The sequence below is a fragment of the Arvicola amphibius genome, chromosome 3, assembly GCF_903992535.2.
Source record: "Arvicola amphibius chromosome 3, mArvAmp1.2, whole genome shotgun sequence".
NCBI classification, from domain to species: Eukaryota; Metazoa; Chordata; class Mammalia; order Rodentia; family Cricetidae; genus Arvicola; species Arvicola amphibius.
The window spans coordinates 117,728,654-117,753,244 of NC_052049.1; the positions used below are offsets into that span (position 1 = coordinate 117,728,654).

At 44.2% G+C, this 24,591-nt stretch overlaps 1 protein-coding gene across 1 annotated transcript in view; it reads right to left on the reverse strand.

Moving 5' to 3' along the window:
- Ncam1 (neural cell adhesion molecule 1) overlaps positions 1-23,766 on the reverse strand; it is a 66,159-nt gene extending 42,393 nt beyond the window's left edge. Inside the window, exons 1-8 of the mRNA XM_042054715.1 lie at positions 23,532-23,766; positions 20,735-20,863; positions 18,936-19,154; positions 18,031-18,174; positions 17,362-17,499; positions 16,168-16,285; positions 15,544-15,716; positions 6,174-6,316 (exon numbers count right to left, since the gene is read on the reverse strand). Of these exons, the coding sequence (XP_041910649.1) occupies positions 6,174-6,316; positions 15,544-15,716; positions 16,168-16,285; positions 17,362-17,499; positions 18,031-18,174; positions 18,936-19,154; positions 20,735-20,863; positions 23,532-23,766 (1,299 nt within the window). The remainder of the gene's footprint in view (positions 1-6,173; positions 6,317-15,543; positions 15,717-16,167; positions 16,286-17,361; positions 17,500-18,030; positions 18,175-18,935; positions 19,155-20,734; positions 20,864-23,531) is intronic.
- Positions 23,767-24,591: the final 825 nt, after the last annotated feature.

Below are 24,591 nucleotides of genomic sequence, written 5' to 3' on the forward strand. Positions count from 1 at the left end.
TTTGACCAGCACCAGTAAGAGAATAAGGTCCTGTTTTAGGAAGTAATAAGGATTTGTTCCTCCACTCCCAACACAGCTTGCTTGCTCATCCTAAAAATGACACTATTGCTAGGTGATGTCTACGGCTATGGACCTAGTCTTTAACTAAAGTGCTCATTAGGTTAGCAAGCCTGGTTGGTTATTAACTGTGATGGTGAGTTAAACCGAAATGCTTTCAGAGCTAGAGACTGGCTAGTGGTCAGGTAAGCTATACCTCTTGCTTCTCTGGTCGAGTCCACGAAGCCTGGAGAGAACAAGATATAAAACACAACAAGAAGGCAGTAAAATGTCACATGTTGCTTTAGAGAACTCATACTGCATTCCGTGCACATGCAGCTTCCTTTTAAGTCAGAAGTTTTTTTTCAAGGCCCACGTTCAATGACACGACTATCCCCCAAATTTAATTCAGAACTTAGCTGATGTTCAGCTTCCCCTCCCTCTTATGCATATTAAAATGTCTAAATCAAAGGTGAATTAAGCTCTGAGGATATAAATATGGATACAAGCAGACATATTCAGGTCCTCCTATGCAAACCATCTTAAACAGTCTTCGTAATATTTGAGGGCACTATCCATTTTTATCAAATAATTGAGGGTTACTTAGAAAGTAGATTTTTCCTCTGAATGTTTTAGACAGATTACCACACACATACTTAAGCCTTTTAATGCTCATGCATTTTATAACTCAGCATGCATTTAATTAGAAGCTATTTTTTTTAAAGGAACAAAGCAAAGAGCAGAGAGATACAATGAGTGTGTGAGTATGAACTCTTTGAGACTATGGGTCAGGAAGCTCTGAGGATACTAAATCCTGGGTGTTGACAATGGGACTTTATTGATTAAAGATAGAAAGTTCCCAGTTAGCATTTGGATGGAAACATGGACCCTCTCCATCCAACTCACCACTAATGAGAGAAGGGATAGAGTGAGAAAAGTCACACACATGAGGATTTAGGGAACTTTCTGCTCAAGGCTAGATTTGTTAATTTAGCCAGCATATAAAATCTTCTCTGCTTAAGCTTTCTGTTTTCAAACTCTGAGTCAAAGACATCAGAGTTGTATGATCTTTTCATTGGTGGCATTCCTGACTGACTGTCTTTGATGGCAAAGGACACAAAAGATGCTAGAGACAGGGAATACGAATGAGTTAGCAAACAGTAAGTTCATGAAATGCAAGGTGCTTTTGTGAGACACGAGGATGGAAATGTTACATTACACAGTGTTGGGATGCAGGAGGAAATGAGAACGAAGAACATGCTAGGCCAAAGTCACAGTGGGCCAACATGTCAGCTATAGTCGACAATTCTACAACACTAGAAAGCTTGTTTGTCACATGCCAGGGCTGTGTCATCAAGACTTTTATTCTTTTTAATGGTGTTAGATTACATATGGTTATTTGTTTTCAAATTGGAATCTTCAGGGTCTCAATCCTAAATCACTAGTGCTCTATGGCTTTTAAAATAAGCTGTTGTTAGGGACACAGGTTTCTGGTAGCTTAACCTAATTCTTCCCTGGAGGAATGTAGCAAATGTCTGTCTTGGCTCTAACAATTTGGTAAAGGCGTGTCCCACTTTAAGGCAATCCGATATTCAAATCTATACACTTAGGAAACATTTACACTATGATGAATATGCTCCAAGTGTTGTTAGTGTTTGGTTGTTTCAATACTTATCTTTTGTTATTACATAAATATATCTAGTAGTTTATATGTAAATTAAAGTCCTTCTTCCCTCCTGTTAAGCATTCCCTAGATACATTCACTGTATCTTAGATCAGGCTCTGACCAGTCTAGGCAAAACATTTCCTGATGTTTAAAAGTGGGCACTGGGCTTGTACCCAGTCAGGAATTCTCCCTAGTGAAAAGAAAGGTTGGACTTCGAAAGAACTCAGAATTTCCAAAGGTCTCTCTTATTTGTGGACACTTTGTCTATTCTTATCTAGCTCCTTACCCTTTTTTATCCTTAGTGGTGAAGGAATCATATACCCTTCTTTAGAGTCATCTCAAGGCACAGAGACACCTAAATAGCAAATGACGGATGACTTTCTTTATGCCAGGGATTGAGTATGCAGATCATAATCCGTGGGTCTCATTCGATATGTAAATGGTGCCTGGAATTTAGCAAATTCAAACACCTGGCAATTTTTATGATAACTCTGTCTAGGATGAGGGCTGACACGACACAGATGCTTAATCTTCTCTAGCATCACAAACACCTTCACATACATGTGAAAACTAACCCGCGAAGATACTCACTCTCCCCTTTGTCTCAGGATGATAATGACTGGACATTTGATCTACCTCACCACTACCAGCCATCCAAACAATCACACCCATCTTAGCTATTAATAGTTGCTAATCTAAACCAACTCCATTGGCTAAAGCTTAATGGATTGATGCGACTTTCTCCAACTAGGAGAAACATAATCAAGGTCATGGTGTGATTATACTCATTTTGAATTCATTTCTTCTTCCCTTTTATAAGGAAGAAGGATTCTGATACTCTATTAGCAAGGCACTACGGGTCTAAAGGTGAAATCTAATGAGAAGGGCAGTGCGACAGCCAATCAATGATGTGGAAGACAAAGCTGGTTTAATTTCCTTATACTCCTTGCTAAAGGAACCTAAACCTCCAACAAAATCTACCAGAATTACAGAAGAGCACCATTGCACCGACACATCAAGCCCATCACTTTGGAAGCCACTGACTCAGAGGGAATCTGAGGTCTCTGAGCTTGGACCTTGTCCCAGTCAATATTTTCACCAGCGGCTTAGATATTTCGAGTAAGGACTCACATCGGTTTGCAAGCAATGCTAATACAAATGTTAGGTGACAGCTGCACTGGGAAAGCTGCTGAGCTACCTGCCCTTGAACATTACGCTTAGTGCTGGGGTCACCACTGACTGTCCTACCTCATTACTTTTAACATGCAGATATAACATAAGGGGATCAAGCTGAGAGGAAATATTCCAACTTCCAGATTCGTAAGTAAAATTCTCATGAACAGCTAATGCCAATGGAAAGCTGGTCTGAGACAGTAGTCCTCCGGGCAGGGAGAGTTTTAGTAATGCTTACAATTGGTCACTGGTATTGGGGGGTGGTAAAAAATGGCAGATATCTTGAATGCATCAGACAGTCCTAGCGAAGGGAGAGTCTTCCTAAATGGTCAACATGTCTGAGGCTGAGAAACAAAGTTGCGACAAATGAAATACATATACAATTCTGCATCGCTGCTTATGCAATCAATTTCATGAGAAGGCGGCAGGAGATAAGTCACCTAAATGTAGTTCATAGTACAGACCTACATATTCTAGGCGACCAAGATATGTCATGACTCAAGGGCTAAGGCTACCCTAACTACGTGATGTATCTAGATCATGATGATAATTCCACTGACTCTGTTCAGGTTACAGCGGGGCAGCAAGGTTTTATTGAGGGCTTATGAACTGAAGCTATCAAGGTATAGGACAGCCATCAGGGTGAAGGGTGTAGAAATCCTGACATACGAGACACTGAGAATTCTGGGCGGCTGTTAAAGGAAGACGAGCTGCAGCTTCTATTTCAGTGACTCAGATTCTGAGTGGCAGAGGTGGGGGGGTCCCGAGTCGTGGAAGGGGAAAAGACAACAGCAGTTTGCAATGTCATAACCATCACGTGTCAGGTGGGGGCTGAGTGACCTGGCAAGGATGCTAGAGAGCAAGTCAGGTGGAACCACATCACCCAAAAAGGCTCTTCCAAAACCATCTCTTAGCCTGCAGTTCTACGGGACTTAAGCTGAGGGGAATCATTCATTTCACTCATAAGATAAACATGTACCTTTGTGACCTACCTAGCTGAACACCCCAATTTTATAATTGGTTTTCTTTGCTCCTATAATTCAATGGTGCTGGTGATCTCAATACATAATTATTTATAAGGCAACTTGAGGTAGGAAAGAATGGGAGGGGAGGTTGCCAGAGTAAAAATGACTTGAATTAGAACTCGACTCGTTCACAGACAGACCACATTTCATCATTACTAGCCATCTACAATATCAAATTGACATCAGGCTCTGATGCCAATATTTAATTAGTAGAAGCAGCAACTTTTATCATGTAAGATTTTGTCTAAGCAAATACATTGATGTGGAAGCATGATGAACCTCTCCGGAGGACTGTTCGGACACTGATGGACTCAGGCTCCATGAACGACTCTTCAAGCAAACCTGAAGCTAGTCTACAGTAAAAGAGACTGTGACCTAATCTGTGCTGGGCTTAAACAGTTATCTCAGATCAAGACAGATGGTTAATAGAAAACTGAGTTTTTTTTTAAATCAATCCCAGCAGAGCTTGAATTTTTTCATGATATGTTCAGTCTCAATATTTAGGGAATATGAGTACATATTAGTTCCTAGCTATTTATTATCGTTTTATAAAAATGATATCATAGGTACGAGCCAAAAGTGCCAACCTATTAAAGACAAACCCCAGGTAGGCACAAATCTTAATAATCTTTCTTGTCTAGTTTAACTGTTGAGCTATTTCTAGAAAAGACACAGAACTTAAAAATGTCATTTATCTCAAATAGATGTTTTGTCCTTCACTGTAGGTCAGAGATACACACTGGGTCACTTCGACAAATCTACTTTGAAATCTAATATAGAAAGACTGGCCAAGCAGTGCCCACGTGGATTAAGCCCTGGAATGAACACTGGGTCCATGTAACACACAAAGGAAGCCAAAATCATAGCTTGGAATTTAATTAAAGTGTTGATAAAGAAATTATTGAAGTAAACACCTAAATTCTTAATTTAGCTGGCTTTTGCAGATCAAACAGCATATGCGAGTTTCAAAAATATTTAGCAGTTCCTTCGTTGAGTTTATGTTAAGTTGGATTTAATTCTGGGTATCAAACTTGCAAAAAGAGGAATAGGCTATTTGGAAGAGAGTTTTCTCTTCCTTTAGATTTTGCTTAGTTTTCTGTCACCAAGGTAGAAATCAGTTCCTCAAGTGCAAATTCCACTTTTTGCTCTGCTACTTAACATTCTCCCTTTGGTTTTATTTCATTTTGTTTCTAGAGATTTCCTGGAGCATGGCAGAAGAGTGCATATCTATCACTTTTTGACATTCTGGTCAATAGGCAATCCATTATGCATACTCTTTAAGACTATGGCTATTACTCCTGAGTAGGCAACCAAGCTTTGACCAACTAAAACAAAGCTTATTACTATGGGAGCTGCAAAATAATATTGGAAAGGTGCCATAAAACCACAGTATTTTTCCTTTATATACTGCTTCAGATTGAATTTAAGGCCATGTGTTCTACTGTGTTGCTTGTCCTAAAGATATCTACACTGCTTTGCAACTTAGCCCTTTCTTCTACTTGTTTGTTTGTTTGTTTTTGGATCACTCAGTAGCAGATATGGGGTATTGGTCACCCCAATGTTTATATATTACCAGTAATAAAGATAGCTTTCCAATGGCTTACAGATACATACACCTTAAAGCTAAATGTTCTAAGTCATTTTGGCTTGTCAGGGAGTTACTACCATATTGTTAAACTCTGGTGAGTACATTGCAGAACCCAGCTATAAGTGCCATCATCTAGAAACTGCTAATTATTTTTGCCTTTAGAACAAAATGGAATCCAAATGTGACCAAGAATACAGGCAGACACAAAGGCAACCAAGCTTTTGTGCACAGAGTGCGTACAGCATGAGTATATGAGACGCGAGGAAGAGAGTTAATAGGCTCATCCTGATCCCTGGTGTTCCTAGGAGACACTTTTCTGGGTGCATCTGGGCTGATGACAACATCATCTGATGCCCCAGGATCTTGTTTGTCCTGGGTCCTCACAGTCCCGTAAGCCTGGATCACAAATTCACTATTGCCTCCTCCCCAACACGTCTAACTTGACCATGCCCACTGCCAACATGCCCCTGGCAATCTAGAAAGGGAACAGTGCCCATCCCACTGTGAGAGGATGCTGAGTAGACCACAACCAGGCAGGCTGGGGGAGGGAGGTTGCAGGATGTACGGTGGCTACAGATGACCACAGCCCATCTTGCCTCATGCCAAAGAGAACTGGGCCCGGGGTAGACTTGAGGTGCTTCAAGTCTGCTTTCCACAGCCCTGAAACTCTTGGGTGACATTGTACCTTTTCTTCACTGCTGATGTTTCGGGTGGAAGTTCTCCAGGTGATGGAGGGGATGGGGTCTCCTGAGGCTTCGCAGGTAAGAGTGACTTGCTCCTCCAGTTCCATGGCCGTCTGATTCTCTACATAGGTGATTTTGGGCTTTGCTGAAAAGAAAAACAGTCATTTCCGTGAGTTTATCTGGTTATTTTGTTCTTTGGGGTTTAAGTGATAAGATGTACCCATAATAACATGTACCCATTTAAAAAGGTTTCTTATTTACTAAATATAAGGCTCAATTCTGGGTATAGTAGGGGCACGGAACTGAGCCCCTAAAGGTGCTGGTACCATTGAAACAGTCAGATAAACATCCTCTGAAATATATAGCCAATAAGCTGCTTGAAGCCTGCTGCAGGAGAGTGCTATGCTGGCTCAAGCCTTCACAGGGAGATGGCTTTGGGGCTGGGCCATGAGGTTTTCAGCAGGTGCAAATTTGGGTGGAATGGAATCATTCTAAGCTCTGAAAAATTATTGAAAGAAAGAAAAGGCACAACAGGGAAGGGAAGGGAAGGGAAGGGAAGGGAAGGGAAGGGAAGGGAGGAGAGGTGGGGCAAAGGGGAAGGGAAGGGAGGAGAGGTGGGGCAAAGGGGAAGTGAGGGGAGAGGCAGGGGAAGAGAAAGGGAGGGGAGGAGAGGTGGGAGAAAGGGGAGGAGAGATTCAGCAACTGCGGTTTTACCAATAAACCAGAGATGCTCATGGGTGGAATCTTGTTGGAGCCATGGAGTGGTCAGTGAACCCCAAAAAGAACAATCTAGGGGGTTTCTAGAATGGAGAACATCTTGAGGTGGAAATTTTGGTTATGTGCTTCAGGGTAGGCTGAAGACAGGCAGGTGAGAAGCTGAACTGAGTTCATTTTCCAAATGTTTGAGGTAATGCAAAGAACACACACCTTCTAAAGCTGCATTTAATGTGAAAACATTAGAGAAAATTGAATTTTCCTAATTTAAGACAATTATACTCAGAAATTGCTAAACCTTCCACAGAAGAGAAAAAGATAAGGCTGCACAAATAACTTACTTCACTACTGGAGAGAAAGGTGAGGTAAAAAAGACACAAAGTCAGAATGACAGGTAGCTTGTGAAATCACTATATTTTCTTTCTATTCAGATTCATAGTAATGGCAAGTCAACTAAGAAAATATGGCCTGAGAAGATCTATATTGAAGTCTTCCATGATGCTTCAATAAACTGGAATCAGTGACAAATGGCTTGCTTCCAGACCAAGTTAGATGGGGAGAGAAAAGTGTGAAGGGGAGAACAGGGGGAGCTCGGAGGAATGGGGTGCTTGGGATATAGGAAGGGTGGATATGGTAGCAGGGAAGCATATATCTTAATTTAAGGAGCTACCTGAGGGTTGTCAAGAGACTTGACCCTAGAGGGGTTCCCAGGTTTCCAGGGAGACGCCCCCAGTTAGTTCCTTGGGCAGCTGAGGAGAGGGAGCCTGAAAAGGCCAGTTCCTATAGCCATACTGATGAATTTCTTACATATCACCATAGAACCTCCACCTGACGATAGATGAAGAAAATGACAGAGCCCCACATTGGAGCACCGGACTGAGCTCCCAAGGTCCTGATGAGGAGCAGAAGGAGAGAGAACATGAGAAAGAAAGTCAGGACCGTGAGGGAACCTCCAGCTGGCGACAGATGGAGAAGGTGACTGAGCCCCACATTGGAGCACTGGACTGAGCTCCCAAGGTCCTGATGAGGAGCAGAAGGAGTGAGAACATGAGGGAGAAAGTCAGGAACGAGAGGGGTGCGTTCACTCATGGAGACGGTGGGACAGAACTAATGGGAGATCACCAACTCCAGTTGGAATGGGACTGATGGATCATGCGACCAAACCCGTCTCTCTGAATGTGGCCAACAGCGGGGGCTGACTGAGAAGCAAAGGACAATGGCTCTGGGCTCTGATTCTTCTGCTGGACGGGCTCTGTGGAGCCTTCTCAGCTTGGTCGATCACCTTCCGCTTGACCAGGGGGGAGTTGGGAGACCCTGGTCTTAGCATAGAGTGGGGAACCCTGATGGCTCCTTGGCCTTGAGAGGGAGGGAGGGGAGGTATGGGGTGGAGGGGAGTGGGAGGGAAGGGGGAGAAGGAGGGGAGGGAAGGGGGAGGAGGAGGGGAGTGGAGGGGGGGGGGGGAGGGAAGGAGATGGAAATTTTTAAATATAAAAAAAAATAAGCCATGAGAGAAAAAAAAATCACCTGAAATAGTTCACATGGTTCTTAACATTAGTAACAGGACACTTAGCAAATTATCGTCTCACGTCGGCACATGGACAAATGTTAATCCAGTATGGACAAATGCCGTTGAGATGATGAGTCCAGGAGCTCACGCTAAAGCTTTCTATAGGAAGACTTTATGTCTTACCTTGATAAAGAGGCCTTGTAGGAGGTCTGAACTTACATAATATGGAAGGAAGGATCACTAGTATCAAACACTAATTTTTAGAGGGTAAAATAGAGCAAAGCAAAATCAAGGTGAAATAGAAGTTGAATCTCTAGGTTACCAAAGTGACCAAAGGAAAAGGACAACAGATATAGAGAAGAACAGATAATTCCAGCACTGGGAAGGCAGAGGTAGTGGATCTCTGTGATTTCGAGGCCAGTCCCGTCTTATAGAGAGAAACCCTGTCTTGAAAAACAAAACAAACAAATAAAAAAAACCCACATAGATTCTCTAAATGGTGACTTTTGGGGGCTGTAACCAGCTGGCTACAATGGCCTAATTTCTGGAAACTGAATGTAAGGAGTCTGAGATTTAAACCTAGCTTTTGACCTTTTCCTGGCCCTCAGCACTTTGTCTTGTCAGAGAGAGAGAGTAACAGAGGAAGGGTCAGGTAACATCTATTAACATTTGGTTTATGTGTCACTATCTCCTAGATGGCTACAAAGATTATATTATACAAGTGTTTAGCAAAAGGGAAACCACATTTTTCTACAAGGTTTTTTATGTTTTTGCTGCTGTTGTTATTTTGTTTTTACAGGGACTCACTATATAGTTTTAGATAGCCTATAATTTGCTTTGAGACCAGTGTGGCCTCAAACTCACAGAGATCCTCTTGCCTTCCAAAGTGCTAGAAATAAAAACATGTGCCAGCAACATATTATTAACAAAGACTAACTTTGTATAGACAACAGAGTTTTGGAAAGGATGATTCTATTCTCTGCCTCTGGAAGCAGCGTTGCTGTCAGCGCTAGAGGAAGGCAGTGTCATCACAGGTGGTGAGGTTTATGAGATGCCCCCAGAGGCTCATCGGTTTGAACACTTGGCCCCTGCTGGTGATGCTGTTTGTGAAGGTTATGGCAGTTTTAGGAGGTAGAGCTTTGCTGAAGGAAGTACATCACTGGGGGTGGAGATTTTATAGCTCAACCCTACTTCCTATTCCCTGTCTGCTTCCTGTATGTAGATGAAATGTGATCTGTTGATTGCCAGGCTGGTCTCATGTTCCTGATATTACGCATTCCCAACCATGATGGACCATATCCACTATAAACCAAAATAATCCCCCTTCTCCTCTATTTTTTTTAACTTTTGGTCTTAGGATTCTATCTAAGCAACAGAAAATAAATACAAGGGCGTTCTAAATAATCACGTGAAGACAGAAAGCACTACTAGGCAAAAAGGGACTTAAGAAGAGTGTCTCTTGCTTGTAAAGATTCCCTCCCTCTGCGGCTAGCCCAAAAGGGATCTCTCCGAGTTTCATTTTCCCATTGTCCTTGCTCCAGCTTAAGTTCTGCAAGCACTCCTGGGTCTCACAGCATTCTTCTGTGGTTTCCCTGCCTCGCCGAGACTTAGCGCCTCCAATGGTTGCATCTCTCCTTGCATGAGCTCCTTTCTGTGGCTGTAATAAATCACCATGACCAAGACAATTTATAGAAGAAAGATTTGTTCTGGCTTATGGTTCCAGAGGAATAGAGTCCCTCCTGGTGAACTCTCTGCAGCAAGCACTAGGAAGAGCAGCAGGAGCAGGAAGTTGAGCCATCATATCTTCTAAACCAAGCAGAGAGTCAACTGGAAGCAAGGTAAGGCTGTACATGCTCAAATCCTACCTCCAGTGACTGTAGAGCCATACTTTCTCAACTTCCCCAAACAGTACCAACAACTGGGGCCAAGGGTCCAAATGCCTGAGTTCATGGGGAGCATTCCTCATGCAAACCACCACCCTCCTCATGATCCTGTGAGGACTAGTCAGTCTACTGTCCTGTGATTTGCCACTCAGCAACAGCCATGTCCAATCCCTGTTTCTGGGATCCTCTCTCTCAAGGAGAGCCCCAAGACTTTCTCCTTCAGCCCCCAGGGGTCTCTTGCTATTACCCACGAGTTCTTCCTTAGTTATAAGAGTCATATAACCAAGGCTTCTGCCTCCACTGAACTTCCCTCAGCTCATGGCACCAGGAGACATCAAGATCATTAACACAGGAAATAATTACATGCAGTGGCTAAACATACTTTTTCAGAAGGACCCGCAGAGAACAGAGATGGAGCTTCACAGCCAATGCAGAATGCACCTACTTAAGGAAAGGAGCCCTTAGCTGGTAACTACGGCAACACATGCCAGAGCAGGTCTCTATCATTGGGAGTCAATTCTACAATAGCAATAGCTTCTGCTTTAGTCATCTTCTTCACATACTGGTTGCTACCCACTCTGAAGCCATCAGAGGTTTGATCTCTTCTTGCTACCCAAGGTGTAGTTCCTCCTCCCCCTTTAACACCATAAGCCTCACTGCTGCAGAGCAAACCTACCTAGGGGGAATCACCCACGACAGCAATCTAGAAAGAAAAGGATCAAGAGCGAAGAAAGATGCCCTAACCGGCTGGCCCCTTTTCACCAGGCTTTTGATTTCATACTAGTTGCTTCAACCAATCGAGGAGGCCAAGAGAGAGGGAGGAGGGAAAGAGGGAATCGAAGGCAGAAAGGAGAGAGATAGGAGTTCAAGACGTTGAATGAGCTCTCCTTGTAGCATTGAAGAGAATTCTGATTCTAGATTTGACACAGTTGTTACAGGTCCATGTTTTCCTTGCTGACCTCTTTAAGAGCCCAGCCACCTCTCTTCTGTTTGCCCCACTGTGCTGTCTAGAGAACACTCTAACAGTTTGTGTGGTGTACAGATGCGGAATGCACAGGGATGTAGGGATGACTATGCCATTTAAGATAAAGATTGGGGAAACAAATCCTCTCTTGCCTGTTTCTCCATCCCCATTTCTCTCCTTACTACTTTGTCTGGCCGTATCCATTCTGTTCATTCTCCCATGGACCCATAAGACTCCTCATTTGCTACTTGTCCTTCCTGTCTGAGTCAATCATTGCCACTAAAAGGGCCTCGAAGAGGAACAAGAGCTATTCTTATCGATCCATGATAGAGCTGAGTATGTTTCACAGGGCAACTTTTTAGATGCTGGGTTATGACCCTGTGAAGTTATGAAAGAGTTTGGCCATAGAAAAATGTTTCTGGACATGAAAAGACCAGAAATTAATTCAAAATCAAGTGCACAGTGGATCTAAGTTGCTTCTGGCAGTGCTTGCCCACGTAGCATTGTGTGACTTCACCGCAGCCTTGGTTCTGAACGCTCAGCGTGTATATGCCATCCCACCATACAATGCCAATAAACACTGGCTGCAAAGCCTTGGGCTCAGATTCAGACTATTGTATGCTATGAATTGTAGTGTTTTAGTACACATGCAAAGTTTTCTTCTGCTCTTACTAAGACAATGGCTTATTATTGAAAACAATGACTTCAAATATTTTCCAACCAGCCTTCCTCAGCATGTTAGTATCAATTAGTGTATCTTCTGGATAGTATTGTTGTTCAAATGCTTGATTTTAAAAATTGCTGTTTGAGTTGCTGACTTGAGTTGTGCACAAAAAAAAATTATTCAATGAGTTTTGGCTTGGGACTGGAGACAGAATTTCCAACAATTTTTGAAATGGTCCGAAACAAATTTCTGCCATTTTGTACTGCGTATTTATGCAAAGTGGTGTTCTCAGCCTCAATGATTATAAACAAAAACATCAAGCAACACTGAAGAACACTGAAGACATTTTGTGTTCTGTAATATCGAATATTCGGCCAAGGTTTAATTCCTTATTAAATAAACAAGCATACCATCTCATTGGTATTGCAAATATGCTTTTGGTTTTTAATCAGTGGAAAAGTATATGGATACCATAATAATAGTTGTAAAATAAAGCTGTTTAAAAATTTCTCAGGTTAAGAAGGACTTTTAAGTAAAAAGCATCTAGAGAACCTATGCTCAGCATCATGGTCGAGGGACAGCATGTTGCCTCTCCCCATTTCTATCCACTTCTACACAGGCAGATTTAGCAACAGGTACTGATGGACTGCATGGATGCAGCCATCATTGCTTTCCCAGGGTGCGGACCAAGAAGCCATGGTTTTGCTTTGAATCATGGTTCCTTGTGAGGAGCACCTAAGCTCTCTGTCCTTATTTGTAAAATAGGAGCAATAACCGAGTCTGCCTCAGAGCGCTGTGATGAGGAGTGCAGAAGCTAATTTGTGGTTATGTGGCAAGGTGTGGAATAAACACTCCTTCTGGGCTGGGTATTGTTATTATTGTTACTTTATGGGAACAATGTTTTAAAAGTTCCCCAGAGACAAGAGAAGAAACTTTATTCTGGGATCATCTCCCTCTTACATGGGTCATGCATCAGTCACATGAACTAATGGCTATTCCTTCCATTATTCAACTGCTCCTGCCAACTCTCCTAGGTGCTGAAGGCATATGTGTAAGCCAGCTGGGCAGAGCCTGTCTGCGGCAGCTCCCAGGCAGCATAGATGTGTCTTCCACGCAATGCCTGAAGCATTTGTCCCACCATCAAATGAAGCGGTGCATCATTTTGATGACTAACTGATGCCACACAGGATAGGAAATCTTTTCCTATAAAACAACATTGTGCTGTTGCTATGGAGTCATTATAGGGGGCTGTCACTTAAAATGTCAGTGTTGGACATCTACACATGCTTGTGAATTTACTGATGGGAACAGGCTCCATGATATTTTATTTTAAACTTGGCAGTGGCCGGGTTCACAGTCAGCACTCAAATGGATGGTGCTGATTGACACTATCTATTCTCTTTTGTATGTTTATATGTTTATCTCTATCTTTGTGCTTCTCAGAGTCCAATTCTACTTATCGCACTAGCCACTCTATCTAGCTGCAAAGGCGCTCAATATTTCTTAAATGAAGGGATAAATTAACAAATGCACCTGCCCTTCTGTACAATCTTGAAAACAGAATGGGGGATTGATTAATTTGAAGTAAAGATAAAACACCATTGAGAATGGTGTTTTTTTTTTTTATGGACTGGGAAGACAACTCAATCAGTAAAGTGTTTACTTTGCAAACGTTAGAATCTTACTGTGATCCTCAGACCCACATTTTAAAAAAGCAACCCTGAGTACAGTTGACCATATTTATAATCCCAGCACTTGGGGAGGTGAAGACAGACTGCTTCCCAGCAGCTTAATGACAACCCTGTCTTCTCAAAAGGTGGACAGTACCTGAGGAATGACACCCAAGGTTGACCTTTGGTTTCCATCCTCACGGACATATACATGTGATGTGGGAGGTGATGTATGCTGTGGATATGTTTTATTGCCATTGGTTAATAAAGAAGTTGCTTGGCCTGTGATAGGAGAGAACAGAGCTAGGCAGGGGAAACTAAACTGAAGAAAGGTCAGAGTCAAGGGAGAAGCCATGTAGCCACTGCCAGAGACAGATTGCAGCCACAGCCATGTGGTAATACACAGATTAATAGAAATGGGTTAACCAAAGATATAAGAGCTAGCTAGCAATATGCTTAAGTCACTGGCCAAACGGTGTTGTAATGAATGCAGTTTCTGTGTGAATATTTTGGGTCAAGGCAACTGGAATGAATGAGCAGTCTCCACCAACATACATGCAGCTGCACACACACATACACACACACACACACACACACACATATGCAAACACATGCACACACACATAAGCAGACTTTTCATGAAGTTTTGTGTTCCTTCCCATGACCAATTTGTAGGTGTCATTAGTGAACAGAGAAGGCTTGTCTGTGATTACCAGGACCATTTGCATTAAAGCACCTGATTTTCAACAGCGTGTTTACAGACAGTGCTCTCCATTAGGCTAACCATGCAGGTCCCAACCCTGGCTCCAATGTGTGTACTTAGCTACCTGGGAGGGGCAGGGACCAGAGACGCCTCTCCAGCCTTGTGCTCACCAGCTGGGTCTACAGCGCAGAAGTTTATCTGTGCTTTTAGACAGATAAGCAGAGATCTTTCGAAGCCAGTAGGGTACACCTTCTTTGCAACAAGTCCCCTTTTTGCACCAGGAGACCAAAAACACGTTTCAATTCTGAAATGCCTGGAAGTTTGCTGAATTTATAGGGACAAAGAAGATGGAGACATGATAGTCTTTTCTGTGACCTTCTATGACACACAGTGGCACACATGCCAGTAAAAAAAAAAAGCAAAAAAAAAGTGATAGGCAACCAACCCATCAGGCAAGGTATCCTGCGATCTAGAGCTGTTTTGAGAACCAGGGATAAAGCAAAGTGTAAGACAGCCAGCATGCTCCAATACATTTGAATGCTAATGGAGACTGGAGATAAGCCATCCCCCCAAACCAAACACGTCAAGAGGATTAGTACAGAAATTGTTAGGTGCCTAGAGAAGAAACAAGGAGTCCTCAGGATAGTCAGTAGAGGGACAGCTTGGATGCAGAGAGGCAGTAGGAGAGGCGAGGTGAGGAGGACTCATGAAAATGTCCTTGAGATGACGATAACGAGAAGGCCACTCGCAGCAGGTCTGTCTTGGGCAATGGTACTGCAAGCAGGATAGTCTCCAAAGCAATGTCCCTGAGATAGGGGACACTGAGACAGGGAATTAGCTTGGTGTGAGGAAGAGACAGAAAGGAGGCTGCTGTGGCTGGAGAGCTTTCTCCACAGAGAAGAGGGAAGGAAAGCTAGAACAAGAGTACAAGGCAGGGGTTAGGGTGCACTGGGCCATGGGATTAGTCTGGCCTTTACTTCAGTTGCAACAGGGATCTTGGAAAAAGGATTGGCATGGAGGCCATTCTGACTAGCACGAGTAGAAAAGACTGCGGGGAGCCCAGATGGGGAACAAGAAGACCAGCTAGAAGACTGTGTTATTGAATGATTTTCTGGACTAGGGCTGAGGTGTCAGAATCGGAAGCAAATGGTTGCCTTTGGGATGTATGCCATGGTCGTCTGGGCATGCCTTACTGATGGATAGAGTCTGAAGAGCAGGAGGAAGTGAGCCTGAACTGTGACCTTGACCCGCACCGCACTGTACCTACCAAAGACCTTGAGGTGGATGGATGCATCCTGCTCGCCAGCCTTGTTCTCAGCAATGCAGACGTACTCAGCCTCGTCGTTTTTGTCCACGTTCCTGATCGTCAGCTCAGAACTGTCATCGCTGAAGATGTGCTTGTCATCATCCTCTTCCTCATCTTCTATGGGTTCTCCATCCCTACATAGTTCGGAAATGCAAAGTGTGATGATTCTGGGCACGGGGTTAAGAGGTTCATGTCTAATCAGTTTCCACAGCATGCAGACTGTGCTGATGGGACAAGCTCGGTCCACATAAAGGGGGAAGACCTCTAAGTAGCATTTACTGTTTTATGCTTTTGATGCCTCTCCCCAGTCACTGGAGCCTGTGCAAAGGCTGTCAATATCTTTCACAAAGGTTTCCAAGAATCAGTTTCACAAGTCACACCCTCTGGACCTGTCCCCCCCGACAAGACTGAGAATAAAACAATAACCAAAGTCACGGAGCAAGAGAACTTCCCAGAAAAGAATCATCCCTCACGCTGATATGTTAGGAAGCCCATACTCATGCCACTGAAAACCCCACAGGCAGTGGGTTCTATGGCTTCCCTTCTCTTCTCACCCATGACACAAGGCACAAGCCAGTTTCTTACTTTGTCCAGCTCATGGTGGGCTCTGGGAAGCCATCAGCATCACACACCAGGGTGACAGACTGGCCCAGGTTGGCAGTGGCATTCACGATGCTTTGTCTGGCCTGGACGGTGGGCGGTACTGAAGGAAGGAAGAATGTCAGGAGCAGTTGGACACAACTTAAAAGTACCCGATGGCCCTGAGAAGAGGCATTTGGGGGCCAGTGGGCCACAGAGTCACCACCTGGGGTTTAAGAGACCTGGACAGCTATAGAATCAGTGTAGGTGATCTAAACACACATGGCATTCTAAATAATTAATGGAAACCTACCAAAACTTTGCCCACAAATGTGCATTATTGTTTTTTTTTAAGACTCTAGCCATTATATTACCTCTTAACTCATGTTCATGTGGTATTTGATTTACTGTGGCTATTTGTTATGGTGTTTTTTTCTTAATCAATATATGCTATATAATTATGAAGGCAGGAGGGACTCAATGTTAAAAGGAGGCTCTCCGTGCCAGCAAAAGTTAGAAAGCGCAGTTCCTGGTGGTTTTCAGGTTGGTATGCGTCTGAAAGACAGCAGCTCAGCAGAGTGGCATTTCTCTGCAACTGTCATAAACAACCTCATGCACAAAGTGTTTCCACTGAAGGGACGAGAGGGGGAGAGCTTGGCAAGAAAGCACATATCGATAACCAAAACAATTCAAATGCGATTTACTTATTTTCTTAGTACTGACATTATAATTTCCTGTAAACATCTTGCAAGTGGCAGATCGATGCTACGGGTGTGTTTATTTGACACTGCAAATTAAGATTAATAAGCCCACGGACCACGATGTTCACTATTCTGAGATCTGAATTGATTGCAATATTTTCTCTGCCCATCAAACCAAGGAGACTAACTTCCTAGTGATGATAACACCAAGGACACTAGGGATGAAGAGGGATTTATTAGTACAACAGGGAAAGGTTTTAGTCCTGCAATGAAGGGCATCTAATATCTACAATTGAGAGAAGACACCAAAAACTAGTGTGTTAATGTGAAAATTAACACATTAATCTCTCCCCGCAGAGATGATTATGATAGTGGGAAGAAATTCTGTTGAGATGCAGGAATGAGTCAGAACAGGTCTATACCCAAGAGGAACAGGAAGAGAAGGCCTCCAAGGAACCCTGGTTGTAGCCATGGAGAGAACAGGAAGGACAGATCTCACCATTCACAATGACCTGAATGTCCTTGAAGTTGATCTCCCCCCGGGCCAGGATTCTTCCCTCACAGCGGTAAGTGCCCTCATCTGTCTTCTTGATGCCCCGGATCTGCAGGTAGTTGTTGGACAGGACTATGAATCGGACTGGAAGAGACAAGAGGCAGGTTAATCCAAGGTCAGTCAGTAAACTCCACAATCAGGGGAGCAAGCATCTGGGCCACCTGCTCTAGCCTTTTATTGGTTTTGTATTTTGTTATTTATGAGACAGAGTTTCACCATGTAGTTGATTCTGGTCTGGAACTCACTATGTAGCCCAGGTTAGCCTCAAACAGGTAGCCATTCCTCTTATCAGTTTCTGCATGCTGGGATTATAGACATGTGACAGAACCTGGCTATCTTGTCCTTTTTCTTATCTTCAGGGTTGGGTTTTAGACTGAAATGAGAAAAGTAACCACTGGCCCATAAATACAGATGAAATAAGTCTACTAGGGATATGTCTTCTGCTCTGGAGAGACAACTAGAAGTCCGAACATACCAGTTACAGATATATATCTCTATTTGGGACCAAGAATTTGCATGTGGGCTCTAGGCTCCTGAATCTGTGTTTAGATGGAATGCCTCCCTCAGGGGCGGAAATCTAGGGGACCAGATAGCTCATGAGAACTTAGGTCTTACCATCTTTTTTCAGGATAACGTCACGGCCTTTGTGTTTCCAGATGATGGTTGGGGGCAGAGAGCTGACCACATCACACACAATTACCGCATCTTCCCCTTCCTTGAACTCCTGTGGGGTTGGTGCATTCTTGAACATGAGCTTCTCTGAAAGGCAGCATGAGGAGCAGAGTGAGGAAATCATACCATCTCATAGAACTGTGCTGCCTGATTTCAATCCCAGGCCAGTTTCCACCCACAATACAGTGGTAGAGGAGGGGCTCCTGCTCAGCTCAGTACTGGGTGTTGGATGAAGGCAGAGCAGCTAGCATTAAGGAGTCTCTAGAGGGGAATGGACTCCCTGCTGTAGTGATGATGCACACAGGTACAGTGGTGAGTGTCACATGTATCCTACAGTGACAGCGAGGGTCATTGGTTATTTTTTGATCTTCCACTCTGACCCAACCCAACTTCCTTACAGCAGAGATAATTCCGAAGAATGAGAGCACACTAAATGGCAATAAATGCTATGCTGCTTGACACCTACCTGCTAGCTGTCACCTATCGTGACTTGAGCCAACACTATGTGTAGTAAGAAGGCAATGAGATGTCACTGCCAGGCTGGCTTTCTGTGGCAATGGAAACTACCTTTTCTGAGCAGTATCAAGTATTTGCATGTAATACCCCATCTCACTAGGTCTATATCACCAGCAAAGGTAGTGGGATTAAAAAGGGAAAACCTAAACTGTATGTCTATCATTATCACTTAGAAGTCATGGAGGAACCCATGGTAACCCTCTAGGAACTGTGTAGTTTCTGGAATGGAGGACAGTGGTAATGTAGACTCATAAGACCAGTGGAAACCAGCCTTATGAGTTCTAGGCCAACCATCAGAGGTGGGAATGGAGAGTACACATGAGGGCTCTTACGGAAGATCTTCACGTTGACAGTGGCCTCAGACTGGGTGCCATCCTCGCCAGTGACCACACACTTGTAGATGCCGGCATCATCGATATTGGCGTTGTAGATGGTGAGCGTAGAGGAGTCATCATCGTTCCACACCACCGAGATCCGCTGCTGGTTTGGGCTCAGCTTTTCCCCATTGGGGGAGAACCAGGAGATGTCCTTATCTTTGGCTTCTCCTGCCACTAAGGAGGAAGAGATTACACAGAACGTAAGAAGATTAATCCTTTCTGGAGTATCAGTGTCTACCTAGTAAGAGCTCCTGACGGCAGAGATTGGAAGGCTGGAAAGGGATCTCTATCATCAAACATTTTGCAGCTCTGTTCTGTGTCTGTTTGATTATATCATAACATCTCTCTTAGGGTTGAAAGAACTCACCAACTACCTGTGCCTGTCATGCTTTTTAGTGGTCCTTAAGGAAGGATAATATTTGCTGTTAACCTATTATGCTCCATGCACTAAGCTAGAGATGAATGTATATTATGGGATGGGAAATAAAGAGGGGTTATTTTATATGAGCCCTGGGCTCCAGGACCTAGTTGGCCTGAACCAATTGATCAGGATGTAGAGGGTGGATACTGGTCATCTGAGTTGAAGATAAGAGAAACTGGGTAATTCAAGAGTTAAGATTCCAGCCATTTTGACTGTAGCAACTGTATGAGTGACATTCTGATGCCTATTGTCCCAGTCAATCCCTTATATGCTCCGAAGAGACAGGATATCAGCAATGCCTCTCTTTCTGGGCACCTGTGAGGGGCACTACGATTGCTCAGCTGCCTAAAAGCAAGGTTGAGTCAGGGTGAAGGGCTCTCCAAGCCAATGCTCCTTTCTTTGTCCTATTTCCTGTATGTGGGTACCAGCCTGCATTGCCTAGCCCTGTATAGATGCTTCGTATAGACATGCAGTCTTCCTTTTGGGGTCCATCGCGTTATCAATAAATATCACAATTTGCAAGATGTGCTGTGGGCACTAAGGCGCTATCTTCAGATCATTGAAACTGCAGTAATGATGGCAGAGCTGGAGAAAATGTTTCCATCGGCCACAGCCCTCTGATCAGATGCAAATCATGGTGGCAATTAAAGCTCCTTTCCGCCCAAAGCTGCTTGTTAAATGCTGCAGCTCACACCTAATTCGGTTCATTCTGTTTCTGTTACATTCCAAATCCCAGGCATGTCATCTGCAAATGCCTCGAAGCCTAATTCCACGTACTCTCCTCCACTGGATGTGTCCCAATTATGATCAGGGTATATTTCCTAAGGAAGCAATAAGAACGCCAGCTCTGCCATATCCCAGCGTTCTGCATGTGTGTGGGTGATGGACAGAACAAATAGGTTGTAGAAAACCAAGGTATGTGTCTTCCCAGCCAGTGGCACTCATCCTCAATGCACTTTCAAAACCTTGACTTTTCAAAGTCTGAGTTATTCTAAGAAACAAACCTTAACCTGATCTATGGAGGCATCCTTTACTAAATTTATTCCGTATTCCAGAACTGGCTATAGGCAAGATACAAGACCTGAGATGATTCACTCTCTGGGGTATATGCTGGTTTTTCTACAAACCCCTTTGAGATACCCCAGTGTCAAGCAGAAATATAGACAGCGTGTCACTATGAAGGGAAAATCTCTGAGCATGGTTTGGAATGGTTACACTGCTGACCTAGAAGAGAGCAGTGGCCAGAATTCTAGGTTTGGCACCCCCAGCTTCCTCACCGAGCAATGGATTTTGGAGGCAAGCTTTGGAATGTGATGGGACCCAAGACACTTGCCTTGGCACAGGAAGAATTTGGACTCTCCAACGCTGATTTCTCCTTGGCTGGGAACAATATCCACTTGCAGGGAAACTGGAAAAAATAAAAAGAAAAGAAAGAAAAGGAAAAAGTTGAGTTCAAACACACCTTTAAAAATTTGAGATCAAACCCCACAGCTTTCATTCAAAAATGGGATTTTCAAACTCAGCTTAAAAAAAGACTATGAGGTTTATTTGGCTTCTGAGAACTTGCCACTATCAAAGTGACTTTACCCTGTAGCCAGAAGCAGACACAGCCCAGACCACTCCTACATGCTATCTGCTGTCAAGAGCGGAACGGTCCCCTGGGCCAGCTGTGCTTCGCATTCACAGAAAGAGCCGGCCAGTCATTCCTTTCGGGTGTCAGTCTGAAGTGTCTCTAGGGCGGGCAGCTTGTCACCCCAGAACCATGCATAGGGTTAGCTTGCCCACTCCCTGTGCTGCCATGCTTGATCACAGTGAATCAGCCCCATTCTGAAGCAGGGGTGCTGATGAGAGTCTGTTTTGCCCTGCAACATAGAACCATCACACATATCTCCGGAGATGGAAATAAAGATCAGGACGGTCAATCAGTCTGCTGTGCTTCTGAAACCCCACAGCCTGGGCTTCGTGGGATTCTTTGCATTCCCGGGGCTACTTTCCCTGAATTTTTATTTGAATATCCATACGCTCAGTCTCCCCATGGTACTGATAAGAAAAAAAATACATAACACCAGATCTCACCAATGCCTGCTTCATCCCGCTTCTCGTTTATCTCCTTAGAGCAGATAACGACTGTTCATGAAAACACAGTTTTAGGATAGGGAAACAGAATTCTTTATTCATTTGAAATCAGCTTCCTTCTGCCCCTGCTCTCTTTAAGTAAATTGAAAAGGCGAAGGCAGGTACACATTGGGTTCTATAGACGGAGCTCCTCAGAGCCATTACAAAGCAAGCACCAGCCCTGCCCTCCACCCTCCTACAAAAACCCAGGTTGGGTCATAGAGACACTGAGCTCTTCCTTCCAACAGCCATTTTCTGTTCACAGTATAATGGAGGGAAAGCTCGTTGCCATGGTGACCGGCTTGCAGGCAGGGCTGGTGCAGCAGCTCTGAGTTTGGGCTCATGAGACAGGAGGCCACAGTTGTTCTCAGCAGAATACAGGGATCAAAAGGCCTGCCTGGGATTGGAGAGGGAGTACATGGGGAGTGGGAAGACAGAGTATTGGGGTACAGCTTTCCTAACCATCCTGACAAGTCAGGTCCAGAGAAATTCAGCAGAGGCTATAAAGGGAAAGGGTGAAGTGGAACCAGCATGGAGGAAAAAATGGAAGGAAGAAAGGGGTAAGGAAAAGGGTTCAGGGTCAAGGAGAGGAGGGAGCTGAGCTCTCCTCCGTGGCTAAGGGGCTGAGCTTGGGTGCATTCAAAACCCTGGACTGTGGGGAATAGTAAAACAATCTAGGGCGTGTTTTCGCCTCCACTTTGCTGTTGCCAACCAGTCTGGGAATCAGGGCTGAATTCTTACCCAGGAATTTGCCCTCCCTACCCTCAACCTTTCTGTGCCTAGCCCTTGGTACACACAGTTTTACTGGGACATGATGCTGGCAAGGACTGAGCCCACTGGTCCAGATGCAACCAGCTGGGGTTGCTTTCCTCATCCTCTCTAGCTGGACTTAGGTGCTGCTCAGTTTCACACTGTGACATTGGGAAGGGGTCTCAGAGATCACCCTGACCTGCCTTTTCACTTTCCAGATGTGGGGGAGCAATGAAATGATTTCTTTACAGTCATTTCTAGGTACAGGTCTGTGTTGTGGAGACCAGGCCTCCTGGCTCTCCCCAGTTCTAGCTCACTTTGCAGTGCGATCTTTGTAGAGGGAAGATGTTCCCACTGAATGTAAGAAGCCATCTGGATATACTGAATGACAGCCCTTAGCAAGGCCATTTCTTAGGGAGAATAGAAAACCCAGGGTTGAGCCCCTCTGCTATTCTGAGAGCTTGGGGCCAGAGCTATGAGTTTGAAGGCCAAGCAGAACCTTTTCCATTGTTTTCGGTGCCTCACACTTCATGGAATGGATGGTACTTTGAAGTCCTGAAGCTGTGCTTCCAACATGACTTACCTGAGCAATATCCCTTTGTGGAGTTTCCAGGGCATTGCCAAAAAGCAGGGGCATACTTCTGCCTGCCAAGTTCGCTGGCCCATATGCTGAGCATTAGCTGGCGGCCTCAACATATGGATCCCGTTACTTCAATACCCTCCCTGCTGGAGAATAGTCTTATTCTGAGTGAAAAAACAGCCTTCACTTTTTAAAAAAGAGCCTTTCAAAAAAGAACATGACTCTCAAGGGGGAGTCAGGCTGAAGAGCTTTCAGACCCAAATGTAGCCAGGATCTATCTATGGACAGCTGAGAGAAAGAGAAATGTGAATTTCAAAGGAATTCCCAGCTTAACGGGATCCCTCACGCACATTTATCATCAGCTCTAAAAACAGAAACCTTCCATGGAGACTGCTGGCCCTTTGCACACAAGGAAAAGAGACTGATTTCTCTCTCAAAACACCAGACAGGGCTGGGACGGAGGCGCCTAGACACTCTGCAAAACAACATTGGATGCTTTAGACTATAGTCAGCGGCAGGCTATTCTCCTGCATACGCCAAACCTTGAAATATTAGGTCTAATAATGAGAAGTGGAAGCCCCGTGGTAAACTGTAAACTCCTTGCCTCCCCTGCTTGCTCCTTCTCTCCACATCTCCCGTGCTTCTTTTCATTGTTTGCAATAAAATCTCCAGAATTGCGTCTCACCTTCTTCTAGCTGTGTGTGCAAGGCAATTTCCTCAGTGGACAAAATGCACACCTTTAAAGTCACGTGTGCAAGCACTTGCTCTCTAATCATGTGTCCCGTACCCTGCTCTGCTTCAGCCGTCTCTGCATAAACACTGTCATCTAAGCTGCAGATGAAGATTAATGCTCCTGGCCTCAGGTGTCTGGACCTGGGTGGGCTTTGCTGGTTGGGATCACATTGTTCAGTAATTTCCATGTTAAGCCCACTTGCAGCTAGCCTGCACTATCATGTTCACAAAGGCCATTTCATTATTATGCCAATCTACTAACAGTTGAGAGGGGAAAAAGACAGGCAGAGGGAGCTGCATCACTGGCAGGAGAGGAAACTGAGATGCAGGAAATAAAATACTTCACTTAGATGATGAGCAACTCAACCAAGACTGAATGAACAAATGAACAAACGTCATCTAATTCTAATTCTAATGCTCCAGTTCATATGTTCCCATTTTATAACTACTTTGAGCCCCCCCCCCCTCTCTCTCTGTGTGTGTAGGTCAGAAGTCACTCTCAGATGTATTCAAGAGGCACCCACTTTGATTTTGGAGGATAACATCTGTCATTGGCCTGGAGCTCTTCCTATTAGGTTAGCCTGCCTGGCCAGCAAGCCCCAAGGTTCCACCTGCCTTCACCCCCCGCCCCCGCCCCAGCACTGGTATTATAAAGCACACACCACAACACTAGGCTTTTCCACATGAATCCTTGCAGATCAAGCACTGTCTCTCCAGGCTCCTAGGACAGTTTTTGAAGCATCCAAATGGGTTTATTGTAACCTGTTAGCTCCCTTTAATTGTTCTTTCTCTCTTTCTAAATCATGGGTCAGATATAGTATTTTGTACACAAATATTTCAGTCACATGGCTGTCACCATTTCTGTCCTCTTTGCTCACAGATGATAATATCATGACTCCCATTTGACAGCTGGGAGAGCAGAAACTCAAGGCCTTGACTGATCCTCAAGATTCAAGCACACGGTGACAAAGTCCAATGTTTCAGCTGTTTATCTCCTACTATGCTAATCCCTG